Here is a 21,475-nt window from a genome sequence, read left to right on the forward strand (position 1 = left end):
AGTGGAATCTATCTTGGGCAGCCAGTGGCGCTAGTCCAGCACCTTCAGAATCTTCAGAATGCAGCAGCTAGGCTTGCCCTTAACTCCCCCAGACTGTCTCATTCTTGTGATCTCCTTCAGCGCCTTCGCAGGCTGCCTGTTAAAAGCCGGGTGAATTTTAAGATTTTGTGTATAGCCCACCGTGCTATTCACTCTGCTGTGTCTAAATTTCCTCAATCTAAACTCTCTCTCTACCAACCTAAGAGACCTCTTCGCTCATCTAACCAGTTTCTGCTGTCTGTCTCCCGCTTCCAACGTGCTTGTGCGAGGGGCAGATTTTTCTCTGTGCTGGCTCCTTCTTTGTGGAATGCCCTCCCTCGTCACATATGGGCTATCCATGTTCTAACCATCTTTCGTAAACAGCTTATAACACTGTTGTTTTAATGCCGGCTGCTCCCTTATCCTCTCAGGATTTAGCGCCTTGATGCCACCAGGTCTTTGTTGCGCTTTAGAAATCTGTATACAATACCATACAATACAGCCTGGTACCACCCACAAGGGCAGTCCGGCACCAAAACGCTACACAGATTTTCCTCTAAACAAGAGTACCAAGGGCAACCCCAGACACTGTGATGGCGCAGAGGAGAGTTGCACCGGGTCTGGCCACGCCCTCAACCGTTCCCAAGCCTGAATGAAAATACAAGCTGAGAAACATTCAGTAAATCACCAATGGTCATACAGCTGCCATGAAAAGTAGAGTAGATTGTGCAACACAAGTAAGGGGAGAAGTAGTTTGCATTGACAGAAGTAGGGAAAGGTTGCAGAATCCCCATACAAGGCTATACTTAGACACGCAGTATAGAGATGGGAAGGCAGGGAGAGGCTTCAGCATCATTGACAGAAGTAGGGAAAGGTTGCAGAATCCCCAGTCAGGGTTATACTTATACAAGTAGTATATAGATGGGCGGGTAGGGACAGGTTGCAGCATGCACAGACAGTGAATAATGAATGGGGGTGTGCAAGACATGAAGAACACAAACATGGCAGAGAAAGAACCAAAGTACTGCCATTACTCAGACCAACCGCGCGAGGCCTTAGTTCTGAAATATTACAGCTTAAAACAAATATTCCAAGCCTCACGATGCTCGGACAGCAGCCCAAGCACCTGTTAGGCAAAGTTTGTATGCAGTGCCCTTTGGGACCCCTAGACACAACTAGAACTACAGGTGTAAGCAAAACCAACCTTTGGTATGAGTCTGTACTTCACAGTTTTGTGGTAGTGTTGCTGCGCAGCCAGGCTTATCTCAAGAGTGAATGTGAGCTGTCAGGGTGTTACACAGGGGTCTATAATTACAAGTATTCAAATAGACTCTAATACTCAAGGTTTCTTGGTAAAACACGTATTCATTTATTTCACAGTCAGTTATAAAACATTCACTAGAAGGAGGCAACCTATATCGCACAAAAATACACTTCAGTACTTCACAAGATCAGGTTCTGAGGCATTTAAACTACTTTGAAGGAGGAGCGATTTGGCATTCAGAGCATTTGAAGTAGGAGCAAAAAGGCATAAGTTAATAAAAACGAATATTACAGTTACTCTTAGACAGTGCAAATAGTTTGAGTTTACCAGAGGAGTTGATTCAATGCAATCGGTTAGGCCAAAATCAATGGGCTAAAGTCTTGAATAGGATAAAGCAGTTCTGGAAGTTAAACGGAAAAGTCTTTGCCATAGTTCTCAGAAGTAGTTCGGAAAAGAAAGATTCATGTGATGGGTCACAAGCTGACTAGGCCTGCAAGTTGCCAAAGTTTAAAGCACTTTTGCAGGTAAGTTCTTTCGGTCGGGTTTTCACAGTTCCTTACAATGAAGAAAAGATGCAGCTGAAGACATCTGTTCCTGGCAGTTCCTGCAGATCTCACTGTTCCTGAGCCTCAGTCGTAGGGACAAGAGGGAGGACGTCAGGGGACTCCTGCACTGCACTGGGACTGGTAAAAAAAGCTGGCAAAGGCAAATCTTCGATTCCGGTAGCTGTACTCAAGCACACAAACTGGTGTCCTTCTCCCTGGCTATTCGGTTTCCTGCAGCACTCTGAGGAAAATACAACCAGCTCCGAGAATGGTATCCAGGTGGCTTACGAGTTGATTGGTCCCATCAACTCAAAGGGAGACGTCGTCCTTGAAGGGCTTCTCTGTCGAGTTGAACTTGGTGATTCAGACCTGCAGAAGGGCTTCACTGGGCAAACCAACGGTCCAGGAGTTGCATCAGCCAGCTCGTCTTCGGTTCTTTCATTCCAGTGGTCGACTCTGCCTTCCAAGCCAAGAGACTCGCCTTTTATCCAGTTTCCTCCCATTCATTCCAGCCTAGCTGCCACTCACCCAGCAGGGTGGCTGTCCTTGCCGGACAGTCAGGCAGCCATTCACGCCATGGAGTTTTGGGCACCTCCCTCCCTTCCTGACCACCCCAGACACTCGGGCGCCAGAGGCAGTCTTCAGTCCTGAAGCCCGCCAAAGGCGAAGGAACAAAGTGATCAAATGTGGTTTGGCACGCAGAGACAAATTCTAGAAGGACCTTTCCAAAAAGAAATGGCGAAAAAAAAAGAAGACCGGGATCTGTTTAAACAAAGGGGGCCCAGACGCCATCTTGAAAAACATGGCTCTCGCGATTTAACGCTACTGGTGTTCGTGGTCGTGAAAAATCATGGTAGTTCATTTTAAAACCACTGCCACCAGCCATTTCCAGAGGAAAGGGTAGCATTTGACTGCTATATGAGTTTCTAGACACAGGGGATACTAAGTAACCCCTCCAGCACTCTATTGTAAGATAGGGTGTGCTGGGTCTAGGAATTTGGAACGACTTGTAAAGTCAATTTCACTTTACTTTCTCTGGGAAACGGTAGTTTATCCCAGAGAAGGTATTTAAACCTTGAGACAGCCTAAAAGGCTTCCTTGTGTCACTGCACTGAGAGTGCTGTGTAACACACATATGAAAAGATGCCTATCCAGTTATCTAAAACGCCATAATCAAAGAACACAAGAGTAAAACACACATAAAAATACATGAGAGAGTGGGAAAAAAGACTCACACTCTCTCCAGGTAAAAAAATCAACCCCTCATAATCCAGCAAAGTTGCTGGGGGTCTCTAAGGTGAAGGGAATTAGCACATTTATGAGAATTCTCCCTAACTGCACCAAGGTCAGTGTGTGAAAGGGAGTTCTACCTAAGAGTTCAAACCGCACCAGATGACCTTTCCGACGGCACAGTCTGCAATTATTAAGTTAATTCTTTTCTATTGGTAGCAGCTAGAGAACAGACATATCTTTGACTGCCCGGTGCAAGTAGCTGCTGTGCAAAATTATCCCATAACAAATAAACATATATTGCCCCCAAGTGGCCACTGAAGAAAGGCACACACACATTAGGACAGTCGAAAATCCAATAGATGGGCGGAAATGGTTTTAGCACAGTGGCCCCTCACATTGTGTTTGCAATAGTGACCATTTATTCTAGGCCCAATTAGATAGTGCAACTTCTAGGCTCATTGTGTATTTAGAGAGGGGGACGAGACACCAAGGCCATGAATTGGTTTGGAAGAGAGAACCACAGCATGGGAACGAGATGGCAGTAATTTTCACAGCGGTTCGCCCATCTCTCCTTCCCCACCTTGTACCTTGGCACTGCATAACAGAGCCCAAGCCATGATTAACAAATAATTAACCAATCAGTGCCTTCTTCACCTTATCGAACAGTGTAGTAGAATGCTAATCAATCGCAATTTAGATTGAAATGTATAATCTTTGGAAGGATGAACTTAGGAGGAGTTATGAGTTGGGAAAGAACCAATAGTAGAAGTTTCACTTATAGATAACTATATGTTCTATACTCTATTAACCAAGTGAATAATGAAATATAGGTTTTTTATGATAATTACAAACCATGGTATCAGCTGTGATGTTTTCCTAACTTAAAACCTCGTTGTTGCTAACACCATTTTGAGACTGTCTTTTGTACACTCTCCCGGCTGTTCGTATCTGAATAAAGCTGGGTTTTCTCATGCGCTTGGAGTGGCTCCATTTATTGAGTTTTTGGGCTTAACATAACAACACATGTTTCTGCCTTGTTAGGTCGCATCAGTGAGGTGAAGTTGTGTATCTCCTAAGAATTTACAATGATTTTTAATATAACTCTTAAACTGCATTTCAAAATGAGTTGAGTATATATGTGCGAGAATCTTGCTTTTAGTTGTTAATTGTTGTAACTATTTTTGTATTGTAAGAGCGACTGCTACACAATACACCAAACTGACTGCCTCGAAAGAGTAGTCAATATTTGGAATTGTCTCCCAGGGGAGAAGTAGTGGACAGAAAAACTGTAAATAAAATTCCAAACGTTCTGCCACAGACACAGAGAAGAAAGAAAACGCATGAAAAGAATCCTGGACGAGCCTACGTGTCTTCATCACAAATCTAACCCTATGTTTCTCTATGGCAATCCAGGCCATGTTCGGCCAACACTTCTGATGCCAACATTCAAAAGAGAGAAAGAACGTGTATAGGACTTCTCCATCTCATCTCCACTCCTGGGGTTTTGCACCTTGTCCAAATGATATAACGTGGTTACGTACATCCAGGAAAGGATAAAAGATTACGGCTTTCAAGAAACCCTGAGACACCTTATTACACAACCAGGCTATACCCAATCAACTACTTCTCATACAACATGTAACCTTTTTCAATTAGGCTTGCTTCAACACGATAACCATCATTTATTTCATTCAATTTATTTTTGCATTTGTTAAGTGTGCACGAGCCCGCATGCAACTGGGTGCAGTTTACATGAGGTATGGTTGATAAACATGAGGGTAGCGAGTATCAATGAAATGTCAAGTTGCAATGTCAGGGTGTTGTGGCAGGATAAAGGAGTCAGCAAACTCTCATGGCAGGTGGAGGAAAGGTGAGTTGAAAAGCCTCATCTTATGTATTGTCATTGTTCAAATGCTGTAACCCCTAACATTTCTCAAAGGTTGTTACCCTGTAACACCTCAGCCGCTAAAATCCCAGAACCTTTCAGAGTATCCAATAGCTAGTTTGGGAATCCACTAAGATTCATCAAAGGCTGTATCTTGCAAAATTATTTGAGCAATCATTTTGCTATAAACCCTGAAAACATTACAACTTCTAGAATATCCATCAATGGAGTGTGGTGCTTCCCTGTATTATCCCTAACATAATGCTCTGTACTTTGGGGTGATTCTCCTCGAAGTGAGGTACATCCTTAAAAAATACCAAAAATTAAATCAAATTATTTTATTTAAATTTCAAGACATTGGGCCCCATTACAAGGTTGGCGGTGCGGGAAAAAAGTGGCAGTAATTCCGTGACTGCCACATTTCCAGCACCACCAAACTACAAGTTTGCCGGTGGGGGTAACCGGATTTCCGTCCAGCCAAGAGTTGGAGGTAAATCAGGCCCCCACTGGCATAAAACAGCTGGTATTACCAGCACATGTATTACCGGTGCCAGTAATACTGGCAATTCCCCTCATTGAGTCCTATGGGACTCCATGGAATGGGGATTTACCGCTGTTGCCGGTACCTGGAATGTCCCAGAAATTCTGGGATATCAGGTGCTTGTAACGGTAGGTCAGTTTCCCAGTTTCCTGCTGGAATTACCAGAGGGATACCGGGAAACTTCTAATGACCCTGTTTGTTTATTTGCAGTAATTATAGATTGCTCCTATGATTTGCCTGCAGTATTTAAAACTTCAAATGAAACATGAAAACAATCTTTCTTATATGTGCCCATTTAACCAAGACGTCTGTTTCAGATTGAAATTCCGGTGGTAGATAAGGAGGTGTGCCAGCAGACTTATGCCAGCATGGGCAGGAAGATTACTGAGGACATGCTGTGTGCAGGAGAAAAGCAAGGTAACTTGGGGGTTAAAGAAGGGCATTATGGCCCCATTCATGGAAAGGTGCACATTTATCCCGCAAGGACTGTGCGAGAGTGCCAGCCTGCGCGCAGATCAAAAAAATGAACACTCTCGGTATTCATGGAATTGTTTGCGCAAAGTAACCGTATACGCAAGGCGGATAGATGCACCCTTCAAATAGTGTGTGGGGTCCCCCGCAAGCAGGCCTGCATCTCGGGGACCCTGCGCAGGATCCCCCGTAACTGTTACCGGCACCCCGACAACATGCGTACAATACTTTGTAACTCGGGTAAAACTCAGAAAATCTGTGTGCGTACTCCCGTAAACCATTCCTGTACCATGCCACACTGCATATGCGCACCCCTAAGTCAGATCGGCACCACAGATGCATGTACGCACCCCTATATCAGACACCCGATCTTACTCTGTGTGGTGATTCTTATGTGCAAGTGTTTGAAAGCCTGCCTTCGGTGGCAGATTGTATGTGGCCATTTCCCCGCCGAGAGGTTGCTCACACAGATTCATGAATACATGTCGTTCCACGCAATAGTGGGTGTGCAATGGACTGCCTGCGGGCCGTCCCTCATAACGCCCACCTTTTCCTTTGTTCTTCCTCCTTTTACATGTCCCGCCCCTAACCTGCCCTTTGCATGAGCCATGCTTACAGTGACGTGCCGAGCCTGTGCGAAGTCCACGCAAAGTACGAAAAAGGGCTGCACATTCAATTCCATTAATCGACAAACAGGATTTCGCACGCAGTTTGGTACACAAAGTCCTGATTTTCCGTGCAGATAATTCCATGAATCGGGCCCTATATGCTGAACACCTGTTTTACAGTAATGCTGTGATGGCAAGACATTCCTGCTATTCTGCATTCTGGTCTCTAATTTCTCATCCCGATGGTCTTGAATGTGGGTGTTTAACCCATTGCAAAAAACATGTTTTTTACAGCGGAATCAAACACAACAATAATGTAACATGTGTTTAATGTTTACGCTCTTGAATGAATTGATGCCAGGAAGGTCTTCACCTTGGCTGGTTCTCACTCATGCAGCGGGCCTGTCCTATTCCCAGGCGAACTCTGAGCGGGTCCCTCTTCCCCCACCCCACCAGAAGAGATCAATAACTTTTCTGTAGAATATCAAAGGCTATCTTAATCATTTCTCAGCAGTTTAAATTGTATTGAGTATCCGGTGAGCGGGAGGACAATGTGTCTTGGAACCCTAAATAGTGTGAGGCCTCGAGCCGTTCCTCGATTCCTGCCCTTTGGACAAGTTTCCTACCAAGCACTGGTGGTGTCTTTGGCACACATCTGAGGAATGGTTGGAGATAGCCACCATATTCTGTTATTAGGGTTTCTTTGACAGTAGATGTTCATAGATGTGGTATTGAGTGTCTTGGTTGTCATGTGCAAATGCTTATTTTCTGGCTTGCTCTTGCAACCTGAACTTGGATGTTTAATTGTCTTCCTTGCAGGTGGAATTGAGTAGCCACCCCTATGCTCCTCTGGCGTGCCGTCTGCCCTAACGCTCTAGCAGTAGGCCGAGGTCACAGTTGGCCTTCTCCATGTTATTGTCAATCACAGAGAATGATGCCAAGGTCAAATTCTCTGAAACCTAATATTAATTGGACTCAAGCTCATCATGTCTCCTGTACCCCTCCTCTACCGCGTACCTATTTCTTTCCACATACATGCATCTATGCACGCCCCACTCTTGGCACTGGCCCTTCTGGCAGCTGGTTTAGCAAACCCAGTCCTGGCCTGGATACATGGATTGTGTCTGGGGGAAGCCTCCGCACTACTGGGGCTTGCTTTAGCATCTCTCAATTCCATCATGCATCCATCACGCAACCACACTCGAATCCTACTATGTACCATCATTTGATCTAAATATTCCCTTCACAGTAAAGCTCTGCTTTAAACCTACCTGGATATTAAGTTAATTTTACCTCACACTGACAGATAACTAATCACAGTTAAAACGCGGGTCCAAAATACCACATCCAATATCCCCACACTCAGGTGTTGCATCCATGGTCAAATCTCCCCTTTCTTTTCACCTTGCCCCCAACCCTTGCTTTTTTCATATCCACAGAGCAAGGTCTGGAGACATCCTCGCGGGGTCACAATACGTCAACACTCGGACGGCATCAGGCTTCGTGAGACCCTTGCGGTTGCTAAGGGGGCAATATATTAATATTGGATAATATAACATGAAATTTAAAAAAATGTATACTAGTATAATTTACCAATCAATAACAACAGTTGAACTCAAGATTAATATACTTATTTATAATTATGGCGCGTGTTATGGTTAATAAAACAAATGCACCGATTGGTGCGTTTGCTAACCTTACCTCATGATAAACTCGCACACGTCCCTGCACGTCCCTTGCGCCGTTCTTCAGTGTTTTTTTTCTTCTTTCAGGCCACCATAGAAAGGGAGAAATAACTATATGTAGTCCCTTCAACCCTTCTATGGTGGCCATTTTCTTTGTTTACTATAGCCACCATGGAAAAAGAAAACAGACTACGGGTTCCTGTCCATGGTGGCCATTTTATTTATTTTTCATTATTTTCTGCTGCGAAACGCAATGCGTCATAAAAAATGAGTCCCCAGGTCTAACGGACTGGGGTACTAATGGTAATAAACCCCTCGCCTGCAGGCCATTACCGCATAAGATAATGCCCCGGGGACTTTGTTAGGTCCCTCACTATGGTCGGGCCTGTAACTTTGGGCCCCGGGGGCATTACCTTATGCGGTAGTGGCCCGCAGACTCGGGGCTTATTGCCTAAATATTACTTAGAGATGACAAATGAGGGGATGCTGAAGACAGTTTTCCATATTGTTTAGATAAGCCGCGCTTAGGAGCATTTGTCCGTTCCCCAAGGCACCTAGAGATGAAGAACCCTGGGCCTCTGCCTCCTGCGATGGAGGTTCTGCCCCAAAATGTTACTTGCAAATGCTCTTTACTGGTGCCCTCATTAGACAAGCTGAAAGCCGTCTACAGCCCAAACCCTAAAAGACGGCGCAATGGGGACACAATGGGGTCAGTGTGCAGAGCAAACCCCCCTGATCCTAAGAATGAACGCAAAGCAGACACCGCCTGAGTTTGATGTCATGATTCAAAGACCTTCCCAGTATTACCCGTTTCAACCCAGGGCAGACCACACAAATCACGTGCTGTGTGTACAGCAAGTAGCTTGACCTCTGGCCTTCTCGGCATTACCCGTTTCAACCCAGTGCAGACCAACCAAAACACGTGCTGTGTGTACAATAAGTAGCTTGACCTCTGGCCTTGACAGCATTACCCGTTTGAACCCAGGGCAGACCACACAAATCACGCACTGTTTGTACAGTAAGTAGCTTGACCTCAGACCACACAAATCACATGCTGTGTGTACAGTAAGTAGCTTGACCTCTGGCCTTCCCCGCATTACCCGTTTCAACCCTGGGCAGACCACACAAATCACGTGCTGTGTGTACAGTAAGTAGCTTGACCTCTGGCCTTCCCCGCATTACCCGTTTCAACACAGGGCAGACCACATAAATCGCATGCTGTGTGTACAGTAAGTAGCTTGACCTCTGGCCTTCCCGGCATTACCCGTTTCAACCCAGTGCAGACCAACCAAAACACGTGCTGTGTGTACAGTAAGTAGCTTGACCTCTGGCCTTGACAGCATTACCCTTTTGAACCCAGGGCAGACCACACAAATCACTCACTGTTTGTACAGTAAGTAGCTTGACCTCAGACCACACAAATCACATGCTGTGTGTACAGTAAGTAGCTTGACCTCTGGCCTTCCCCGCATTACCCGTTTCAACCCTGGGCAGACCACACAAATCACGTGCTGTGTGTACAGTAAGTAGCTTGACCTCTGGCCTTCCCCGCATTACCCGTTTCAACCCTGGGCAGACCACACAAATCACGTGCTGTGTGTACATTAAGTAGCTTGACCTCTGGCCTTCCCAGCATTACCCGTTTCAACACAGGGCAGACCACATAAATCACATGCTGTGTGTACAGTAAGTAGCTTGACCTCTGGCCTTCCCGGCATTACCCGTTTCAACCCAAGGCAGACCACACAAATCACGTGCTGTTTGTACAGTAAGTAGCTCGTGGCATGACCCGCATCAATTGGTGGCAGAAGAATGCATAGAAACCAGCTGGCCCACCAATGCTGCATGATATACTATGAGTGGAAGGGTAATGGAAAGTCTATTTTGTGTTATGAATCTTGGCTGAAGAGCAACAGCATGTGATATAATGTGATGTAAGGTTGTCTTATATGGCACCTTTCTGCCAGTAATGTGGGCATCGCGGTGCATGGCTCTGTAAGAAAGGAGGGCAGGGTGTGTTAGTGGGCTGAAGGAAGGCAGATGCAGAAACCTTTGGTATTGACTGACGCAGGTTGGAACCTGCGTGCCAATATGAAAATCTCTATGTTGTTTGTGGTTGGTACCGATCGGGCACACTTGCCATATGGGCAGCCCCCTGGATTGTAGAGTGCAACGCAAAAATTGGCACAGTTTGGGAGGCATGCATCCAGCAGCGTGAACCGCAGACTAGGATCTGTCAAGAAACCCTGCATTCACCAGTGGCTGATTGGCTGCCCAATATTCTCAGGGTGGCAATGCACCCTATTAACACTAACCGGTTAGTCACGAACACTGGGCCTAAATATACATTTGCAAACATAAAATAAAGTCAACCATGCTTATAGATTAATATAGTATGAATTAAATACATTTTCAATAGTTAAGAAGATCATACAAGAGTGCGTGTATTACCTAAATGAATTAACTTTTTTCCAATCAGTTCCTAAAAAGTGATCTGAGAAGCTCTTTTTGGCGATTTTTAAGTATTGCTTGAATATTGATACAGTGACTCCATGTCTAGTAAAGCATATTCATGACCCCTCACACCAGACAGATGTTAACTTGGGTATACAGTGTTTATATCGAATCCTTTATATTGAATGCCCATATATCAAATCTTTTATCTTGAAAACCTTTATAGTGAATGTATTTAGGGTGGGGTAAAGGGTTAAATATTTTTGGGAAATGGTCGGGATGGGTTTTTAGGGGTGAGAAACGTGGGTTTGGAGGTGAACCCCCACAAAAAATAAAAAATAAATGCATTCACTATAAAGTTTTCAAGACAGAAGATTCAATATATGGGCATTCGTTAAATATTAGTTTGATATAAAGACTGGTAGCCGTTAACTTGGCATCTTTCCAACTACTGGTGGCACTGAAAGACAGTGGTCACCCTGAAACCAAATAAAGTCATTCATAAGTAAACAAGTTGACATTTAAAGGACATACAAAGAAAGATATGAGTACAATGCGATGCAATCTGAGAAGTTATTTTGCAGACCGCAGGCCAGAATGGAGTCACCTGAAATAAAAAACGACACAATTAATTAAGGGGTCCTTCACCCAAAAGGGGATGCCAATATTTTACGAAATCCATTTTTTTTAATTAAAAATGATATTAAGCACTGACTCACCTGAAGATATGAGCGCTCTGTAGATACTGAAACATACACCCATTTCTCAATGCAGAACATACAACAAAGTAAGAACAAAATAAGGAAACAAAATGCAGGAACAAAATGCAAAAGGAGCAAAAATTCAGACACATTTCATTTTACACAAAAGCAGCCCTTTTTCACAGCTTTTCGAAAGGGCAAGAGAGTAGGGTGAAGATGCAAATATGGGTGGCACAGCCATCCTGGCACAGCGGCAACAGAAGAAAAAACGTGCCCAGCAATCCCTCCTGCTTAAAACCATGAGTCGAAAGATGCCGGTTTTCCCAGCTCCGGATACTCCTGTCGCCTCCAGAAAGACATCATTTGGAAACCAGGGAATGTGGACAACCAAAAAGTACCACTTGGTCAGTGGTTCAGCCGAGCTTACAAAAACTGTGACGGTGGGTGGGAAACCAACGGGGAAGAAGTGACTGTGTGAAATATATTAGAATTCCCGTACATCCGAAATAAGTCAGGCAACAGAGGGTGAATCCAGCTTCCAAGCAACTCACGACGAAGTCAGTAGGGCGGCCAACACATCACGAGATAGAGAATCAGGTCCTGGATGGCTTTGCGGAAATTAAAAGGTGGTACAAGCGCTTTCATCTTGCTCAATAACTTGAGCTGGAAGAAAGAAGCGTGGAATGAATTAGATTCTAAATTCTGGGTGCATGCAGGAGGCCCTGGCCTGCGTATCTTAGATGTATCTGCAGCCTTTGATTGGATGGATCATAACATCCTCTTGAATCATATCTATAACCTTGGATTACAGGGAAATGTGTGGGAATGGATTCAATGTTCTCTAAGTATCCGCAACTAAGCCTTCTCCACTTCTCCTCCGGTATGAGAGGCGTTCTGTGCGGGGTCCCCTCTTAGTCCTTTGCTTTTCAACCCTTATATGGCTTCTTAGGCAGAGCTAGTGTGCAGCTTTGATATGATTTGCTACTTGTATGCCGATGGTCCCCGGCTAATTGTTTGCGTGGGTAATTCAAACGCGAACCCGATTGACCAATTCAAGAGCTGCCTCGAGCAAGTGAAGAGATGGATGACGACGAACTTCCTTCAACTAAGTGAACAAAAAGCAGAAATACTTATTTGTAATCCAAATAAGATTAATGTATCGCTCAAGAATCTTTGGTAAAGTGGGATTTCTGTTGGGATCCTTTTGCAAACCTTCTTCTGCCAACTAGAAACTCTAAAGGGCTTCCCGACCTATTTCTCGGTCTCTGAGAAACGGCAGCTAATGAATGCTTTTATTTCCAGTTGTCTTGATTACTGTAATGCTGTTCACCTGTGGCTCCCATAGAAATCTCCATCTAAATTACAACATATCCAAAATGTGGCTGAAAGGCTGATGTTCCACCTTAGGAAATACGATCATATTTTCCCTTCTGTTCACCCCTCACATTGGCTTCCTGAGGCCAAAAGAGTGGAATTCAAAGCCTTGTGCCTAACACATAAAGCTTATTACAAAATGGTTTCACCCTTACAACGGCCCACTTCATTCAGTTTGTTCCTGAGCGGCATCTTCGCTCCACCTTCGCTCAACTCTGCCATTCCTAAATTCAAGAGATCTAGATGGGACAGCCACACCTTTGCAGTCCAGGATTCGAGTCTCTAGAACTCTTTGCCAGTTACAATTCTGGATGAGTCTGACCACTAAATTTTCAGGAGACACTTGAAGACTTGGCTGTTCCGTAGAGTTTGAGTCTTTGCTCGCGGCCCGCAACTGAGATCTGTTTCCAGCACCTTGATGCCTCATCTGAGGCAAACTGGTGCGCTTTACAAAATGTCTACCTACCTACCTAGGTTCTCGTCATTCAGCGGTTGCTGGACTGGAGTGGTGGGTAACATTTACAATGGTCAACCTTTCCAATTGATCGACCCCTTAGAGAAGAGCAGGGTCCCTTATCCACAAATGTCTAAACAATAAAGCACCTCGTTACTTGACAGAAAGGATTACCAGAAAAACAACTAATAGACCCACAAGATCAGCCAACTCCAACTGTCTCCTTGTACCTCGATTCAAACTCTCCACCATCGGGGGATCCAATTTCTCAGTTAAGTCATCACAACTGTGGAACTCCCTGCCACTTCCATTGAAAGTGGACCAAACCTTTACCAAATTTAGAGAGAACTTGACTAATTGATTGAAAGAGAATGACAAGTAATTGCTCTTGTCCATAGACACATGTGATAATAACTCTGCCCCTTATGTCTTTAACCTAATCCACACCACTCCTAGTTACCTGCCCATCTGCTGCACTGTCCTCCCATGCATAGTTGCAGCTTTAGCCACTTCTTACTCTTCTTACACCCCCTTCATGCTCTGTGCTTCTCTGCACCTGTATATTCTGTATACCTGACCTGTTTTTAGTTATGCAAATAGTCTATCATGTAACCAATTTGAACATACTCTTACCGTCCGGGCCCTGACTCCCCAGGGCACCTCTGTATCTTTACACATCTATTTTCTGATATCTGTTATGCACTTGCTCCTATATGTAACCTTATATCCATGCATATGTATTCTCTGACATCTGTTTTGTACTTTTCTTTGTATGTAACCAAGCTGAACATATTCTTATGCTTTGCGCCCTGATACCCTTGGTTCTGGTGCACACTACAAATAAAAAAAAAATCTCAAGATAGTAGGGAGTTAAGGGTGGGAAGAGTGGGCGGAATTCATGGTGTGGGAAATGTGTGTAAGGTGAGTAGGGGAAGGGGGAAAGGGTGAGAGTGGGTGGTCAGGCACATGGGAAGTCCTGGAGGAGAAGAGGGAATACAAAAGGGGGTGCAGGAGGGGAGACCCTGTCTAGAAGAGAGGAAAGTGGGTGGAGGCGGGGCAGATGGTAGGTCACAGTGGGGAGGAGCACTTTGGGGGTCTGTAACAGGGTGAGACAGAGCACGGGTGCAATGGGGTAATGCAACACAGAGGTAGTGGGCGGGGGAGTCAGGGTAGAGGAGAAGGGGGTATGAAAGGGAGGTTTTGAGGTGCACCCTTTGAATATAAGGGAGCATAGGATGGTAGGGGGGAGAGGTAGAAGAGCAGAAAAGGAGGTGTAGGGATTGGATTTTGGGAGAGGTGGTGAGCGGTTGCACATTTTGACCACCAGGGGTTGACCAACGTAGTACTGTTTATAGGAAATAATAGGTGCCGAGTAACTGAAGGAGACGCGCAGTTGGGCTCAACCAAAAGACCCTTCGTCCAATTGTGGACGAACGAAAGACACGCTACCTTCACTACGTGACCTACCAGTAACATTCCACTTGCTAAGAGTGCAACGACAATTGCATGCTCTCTATGCATGGTCTCTATGCATGCTCTCTATGCATGCTCTCTATGCATGCTCTCTAGTTCGACTTCTGACATCAGGCATCTCACATATAAGTGCCTAACATTTAACATGTATGTATCCCGCTTGCAGAAATACTAGATTATCTCCTACTGAACGTTATGCAGACGCTGCTCAGATATTTTCAATATTGGAAGGAAACGACCACCAAACACCCAATAAACGCAATTCTTGTCTTGTTACCATAGACGGCCTGCGTGTGCAGGAATTGTTTTAAATTAAATGGGTCTAGAACTGAAATCCAATGTCCTTTTAGCATTTTCCCAGTCCTATTAAAATCCTCATGGCCTCCTTGGTTGGGAGCCCTTCGGTACCCAAACCCAGGGGGATTTATGGATCTTTCCAGTTGTGGAAATTGATTTTTTTTAAGCATGTGGGATCTCACAATGGCCGGGGTAGGAGTGGAGTTCCAAAAAGGTGGTTTTCTGAGGAGGCGAAGCAGTCAGTTGAACTCCACTCAAAGGAAATGTTCACAATAATAGTTTAAAAATGATGCACTTTCTTTCATGCTGCTTCTTTCCAAAGTGCACACCAATTCCACTTTAAATCACTTCTATGAAAGTGGTGCATCCAAAGTAATGTTGGTAATGCAGTGATTTTTAGTACATTAAGGGATCCATAGACCCACTCTACAGTAAAAGGCTACCAGGTAGCTCAGTAGGTTGAAGGACCGTTGCCCGGATGTTATATTTTCAAAACTTGTTGTTCGTGCAATTCCTTAAAAAAAAAAAAAACAAGTTCTATACAATTATGAAATGTGTGTGGCCAGGTGATGGGTTGGGCTGGTCGATGATCTGGACTGGGGAAGGGATAGGTTGCTTATATTTAGGGCAGAGGTGGGGGATACTTCTGCCCCTGTAGTGAAAATCAAAAGTTGGCACCCATGAAACCACAGTTTAATTTCCTAATAACTGTCAGCACAACAGAAGAATGTATTTGTCACTTACCAGTTTGACAAGCATTTGACATCTTTATAAGTATAACCTGTGATAAAACACAGAGCAAGGGGCACCCAAATTACAGAGGCCCTCATTACGACCCTGTCGGAAATCGCGGTGCTAAATGCACCGCGGAGCACGGCGGAAAGCTGCCGATAGCGCCATGGAGGTTGGCGGATTTTCCGCCCCATGCCGACCTTGGCGGGGCGGTAAATCCCCATTCCCCATTTTACCCTTCCCCATTCCCATTTTTGCCCCATAGGGTATAATGGGAGTGGGGAAGGCGTTAATTGCGCCACCGCAAAATACGGTGGCGTAATTAACATCAAGGTCCCGTAGCGCCATGGATTTCTCCGCCCGGAAAAACCAGACGGAAAACGTTCCATGGCGCTACGGGAACTCGTAGTAGGGCAGACGGGTCCGCCGCGAATAACGCTGGCGTAAACCCACTCCGCCAGGGTCGTAATGAGGGCCAGAGTGTTGGTGTGGCAGCCTGACACCAAAAAAAAACATTTCAAAGAAAACTAGTGAATGCAAGCAGCATATATGAGTTTGGAAATTACATTTGGAAAACAATAGTGTGCCCAGCATGAAGAAAGCCTGGTTTTCAGAGCGATGGCCCCACCCCAGTGATATTCATGGCTCATTGATTCCATTGGTGTCCCTTTCAGGACAGAAGAAAGAAACGGGCTGAGCAAATAGAACCAGGAAACCGCAAGTGTCGGCTGGTGAAAGGAGGATAGCACAGATTAGGCCACCGAGCCGCCATCTTGAGGGGTGAGGCAGGCCGGGTCTGGAGATTAGGCCAGCCATCTGATGCCGGATCTGGGACCTGGCAAGAGCCGGCTCATTGACCAGCGCGGGATCTTTCTTTGTGTATATACAGCCGCACAGAGTAATAGTACGCATAGTCTTTGACCATCTTCACACTTTGCGTGGAAGGATCTCGTTCCTAACTAACTCTGCCACAGTTTTGCCAGTAAACAGTCTGGTTTCCTGCAGGAACGATTATTGCAATTGGGCACTGCTTGGTCCTCCTAAAAACACATGTTAGGTACCTGTGGCACATACACAGTGCTGTGGACAGAATGATCTTGGGACTTTGTTCTTGGGACTATGGGGGTCATTACGACCCTTTAATTAAGGGTTTAACGGCGCCGTAAAAGGTGTTGGTGCCGTTAAACCCTTAACGCCTGATTACGAGGTCCCTTTGCGGGACCCGACCTTAACGGCTGGTTTATCAGCCGTTAAAGTAGGGTGCCGCAAAGGGACCTCGGTGCTAATTACGGTACCACAATTTGCGGTACCGTACTTAGCGCCTTCCCTAGTCCCATTGAGCCCGATGGGGCGAAAATGGGAATGGGGAAGGGCCATGGTGAAATGGGGAAATACCGCCCCGCCAACCTTGGAATGGGGTGGTATTTCCCCATTCCAAAATGGCGAACTCGTTACAACACCAGCACCAACCATGGTGATAATAGCGCCGGGGTTGTAATGAGGGCCTATATTTCAGCAGCCATAACATCTCTCCACTGTCTGACTAGAGCGAACTGGATTACATTTAAATCTGTATGCATAATTCTTACACTTCTTAGTGTGAAACAGTTTTTATTGACAAAAAATGTGTAGCTATAATCCTACAGGCTCTTTACGGTCACACGGAACAAATCCTCTGTGTTTCCAGCACTTCCTGGAGCTTGTCATGGAGGCAGAGATGTCACTGTTTGTACCCGGAAGTAATGGAAGACTTTACCTGAAAGGCGTTGGGCTTCACTGGAACTATTGACATTTAGGAGACTGAAAACTTGAAGAATTTCTTTCAGTAATAGTTCGGAGAAGTTCGTACTGTCCACCTTCTGCTTGGGACACCTTTCAGGACCTGATTACCAGAAATGTATTTATTTGTATTTATTTATTCATTGTGTTTGTTGATAGCTTCCAGACACGGAGGTATCACGGGTATAAATGGTCTTTGGTGCATTCTACAAATATAAATAATTAGTAGTAAGTCGGGATAGTGGGATAAGGAGGCCAGGAGTGCTGCCCGCGGCATGTTTTTACCCCTAGGAGATATACTTGAACTTGCCTTTATTGGCTTTGGTGAGTGGGGAGCAGATGGCCATAGGTGTCAACTAGCGTTGGGGGGAAAAGGATGGACTTAGCAGCCTGTTTGTCTGCTCCTGCACCTGTCACTATATATGCCTAATGTGCCATCCATGGGTTAACATCATAAACCAGGACACAAGACTGCCTACTGACGCAACACAGGACGTGTTTTCCTGATCCTAGACGCGGACTGCGTACTATGTCATCAATCGCTTAGCAGCACCACGCAGGCTGGGAAGTGCATGTGCCAAGGGGAGGTGGCCAGACCTCTGTACTCCATTGCAGAATCTGGGTGTGGATGCTGGAAGAGTGAGTGCCTTGAAAACGAGTAAAGCGATAAAAGCACTTTCAGCTGTGGGTGGGTGGACGGCCATTCATATCCGGCATTGCAGCTGAAGCCAGACCTGCTTTTAGAAGGTAACAGGGTTCTGCCCATACCCTGACAGGGGCCCCCTCTGATTTGGGTGATGTCACTCTCTTCTAGTGGTGGGAAGAGACCCAAAAGCATTCTTGATCTAAGGAGAATTAATGGTTCAAATGGGCCTGTCTAGTCCCCCAAGAGAGAGTTTGCAAGGCCACGGGAGTTTGCAAAGTCTCTTGGGGGAGTCGGGCCCTAGGTTGCACCTGAGGACAAGGCAATTGACTGATAAGGAGATACAGGAGACAGATGATCTTTGGGGGAGAGGGGGGCACAACCGTGAACAAACATCCCTTTATTTTCTTCCCAAATCCCAATACTGCTAGATCATAGGTAATGTTGTTGCTCTGTAGGGTGGGAAGACACGTCCCAACCCGGACTTTCCACAAAGAGCTTCCAGATCCTACTTGTTGAACCTTTCTGGCCAGCTGAAGCCAGGCCGCTGCAGGCTACGTTATATGTCTGGTTCACCCTAAAAGTTATGGGGTAACCTCTAACAGTGATTCGATGTTCCAATTAGCCACCCCTCCTCATATTTCTAACCTTGGTGTGGGTTCCAGAAATTGACATTTGTCAATGGAAAAAGGGGGTGGATGGGGTAGTAGACGAGCTGGGTTTGTTAGGAGAAGCATGGGAGTGGAGAACTCCAAAGTGTGGGATGTAGAGTCTAGTGGAGCGACCAGCAATTGGCCAGTTGTTGTTTCGAGAGTAGGGTTGTTAGGTTCTTCCTGACGGGCAGGATGAAGTGGGTCAGTCTTATCTTAGAGTCCTTCTCTCCCCTCCCAGACAGGTGGGAGGTACTGCGGAAATACTTAAGATGGTTCTCAATGGCTGGTACCATCTGGAGCGGGGGGTCGTGGAGACAGGTGTCAATACTCAGGAGGGCTTCAGCCGCAGACTGATCCTGCTCCTGGAAAGAGGTAGTGCCATGCCTGTTTCAAGAAGGCTTTCCTATGTATTCTAAGCAACATGTTTGGTGGGGATGTGGATATTTATGATAGTCACATTATGCAGGGGTGGGGATTAAAAGAAGAGAGAGTATATGAAGCAGGTGGGAGACCCCTGGTAGCTGTTGTTCTATATAGGCAAGTAAGACTAGCAAGCAAAAGGAGCAGGGTGGATGTGTCCATATGGGCTTTGAACGCTATGATGGCGTATATAACCTACATTAGCAGATGGAGATCGTTTTCATCCTCCTCTCGGCCAATCAGAATGTTTAGAGTGCAGCTAATCACTACTGGTATTGACTTCGGTCTGTGTACAAAACTGATGGGTGTCCCCTTCATCGTGGACATAGGGGAAGCAAATAGACCAATATGCAAAGGGGATTATGTCTCATGGAATAGCAAGAATAATAATATATAATCAATAGGCTTCTACTGATCGATAAGAGGGTGGACCAGGTCAGAAAAACATAGAAATTAATATATATTCAAATTTGATTGATATAATAGACATAATATAAAAAAAGTAACCAAATGTTCATTCCATAGTTCATCCGAACATCAGGTAATGCTAAAAACATTCTGATTTCATATAACACCTGTAAAAGACATCGGCCCTCATTACAAGTCAGGCGGTGGACCATGGTGCTATTAGCACTATGGTCCATGCCGGATTCCGCCATGGTGGATGGCGGAATTACCGCCCCATTCCAAGGTGAGTGGGGCGGTAATTCCCCATTCACCATTTGCCCTTCCCCATTCCTATTTTTGCCCCATAGGGCATAATGGGGATGGGGTAGGCGCTAATTACGGCACCGTAAATTACGGTGCTGTAATTAGCTCCAAGATCGCTTAGCGCCTTGGACTTTAACGCCTGCAAAAAGCAGGCGTTAAAGTGTGAATCAGGCGTTAAGGGTTAACGGCACCGACGGCGCCATTAAACCCTTAACGCCTGACTTGTAATGAGGGCCATCATCACAAATTAGAAAAACATGAATTTTCATGTGCAAAAAAGCTACTTAGTAGATACGAATGTACTATATTAGAGGGGGGAAAAAGCTACCCTTGTTTAATCTATTTTTCATATGGGGCTTAGGTATAATCCTCTAAAGTATCCAACAAAGTGCAGAATAAGTGCAAAAAAGATCTAAGAATCACAGTGCTGTGTGTTCTGAACATTCTGGCTCTCATTAGGACTCCGGAGGAAAACCATGGTGCTATTAGCACCATGGTCGATGCCGGAGTCCGCCAGGGCGGAATGGGGAATTACCACCCCATTCCAAGGTTGGTGGGGCGGTAATTCCCCATGCCACCATGGCCCTTCCCCATTCCCATTTTTGCCCCATAGGGCATAATGGGAATGGGGAAGGCGGTAAGTACGGTACTGCAAATTGCGGTACCGTACTTACCTCGAGAGTCCCTTTGCGGGCCCCTACTTTAACGGCTGGTCTAGACCAGCCGTTAAGGTCGGGTCCCGCAAAGGGACCTCGTAGTAAGGCGTTAAGGGTTTAACGGCGCCAACACCTTTTACGGCGCTGTTAACCCCTTAACGCCTGGGGCCTAATGAGGCCCTCTGTCTTCAAAAGCAAACAGGCAAACAGCAATCGAATTTCCAGGCAGGATATCTTTCATCAAGACACTTCCTCTTTGCGGGGGCCCTTTTCTTGCAGAAACATGTTATATATTTACACACGAAACAGAAAGCTAAAACATGGGAAAAGACGGCCTCATTACAACAATGGCGTTAACCATGGCGCTATTAGCGCCATGGTTGACGCCGGTAAATTACCAACTCCGCCATGGTGAATGGCGGAATTACCGCCCCATTCCAAGGTTGGCGGGGCGGTAATTCTCCATTCACCATTGGCCCTTCCCCATTCCCATTTTTGTCCCCATACGGCTCAATGGGAATGGGGAAGGCGGTAATTACGGTACCGCAAATTGCGGTACCGTAATTACCTCGAAAGTCCCTTTGCGGGTTCCTTCCTTAACGGCTGGAAAAACCAGCCTTTAAGGTGGGGACCCGCAAAGGGACCTCGTAATTAGGCGGTAAGGGGATAACGCCGCCGACACCTTTTACGGCGCCGTTAACCCCTTACCGCCTGGGTCATAATGAGGCCTGTTTACTTTCTCATAGAGAAACCATTTAATTTTATATGACACCTAATGCATGTTCATGTTAAAAATGTTGCAGTTCAACCAAGTTTGCAAGTGAAATGCTTACCTTATGAGGACAACCTTGTTATTCAAACATTATAAGCCACATTGA

At 45.5% G+C, this 21,475-nt stretch overlaps 1 protein-coding gene across 1 annotated transcript in view; it reads left to right on the top strand.

Moving 5' to 3' along the window:
• Positions 1-21,475, top strand: part of MASP1 (MBL associated serine protease 1) — a 587,565-nt gene that overhangs the window by 558,175 nt on the left and 7,915 nt on the right. The window contains exon 15 of the mRNA XM_069617479.1: positions 5,804-5,903. Within this exon, the coding sequence (XP_069473580.1) occupies positions 5,804-5,903 (100 nt within the window). The remainder of the gene's footprint in view (positions 1-5,803; positions 5,904-21,475) is intronic.

Source organism: Ambystoma mexicanum, chromosome 10 (assembly GCF_040938575.1).
Source record: "Ambystoma mexicanum isolate Mex_15411 chromosome 10, UKY_AmexF1_1, whole genome shotgun sequence".
NCBI lineage: Eukaryota > Metazoa > Chordata > Amphibia > Caudata > Ambystomatidae > Ambystoma > Ambystoma mexicanum.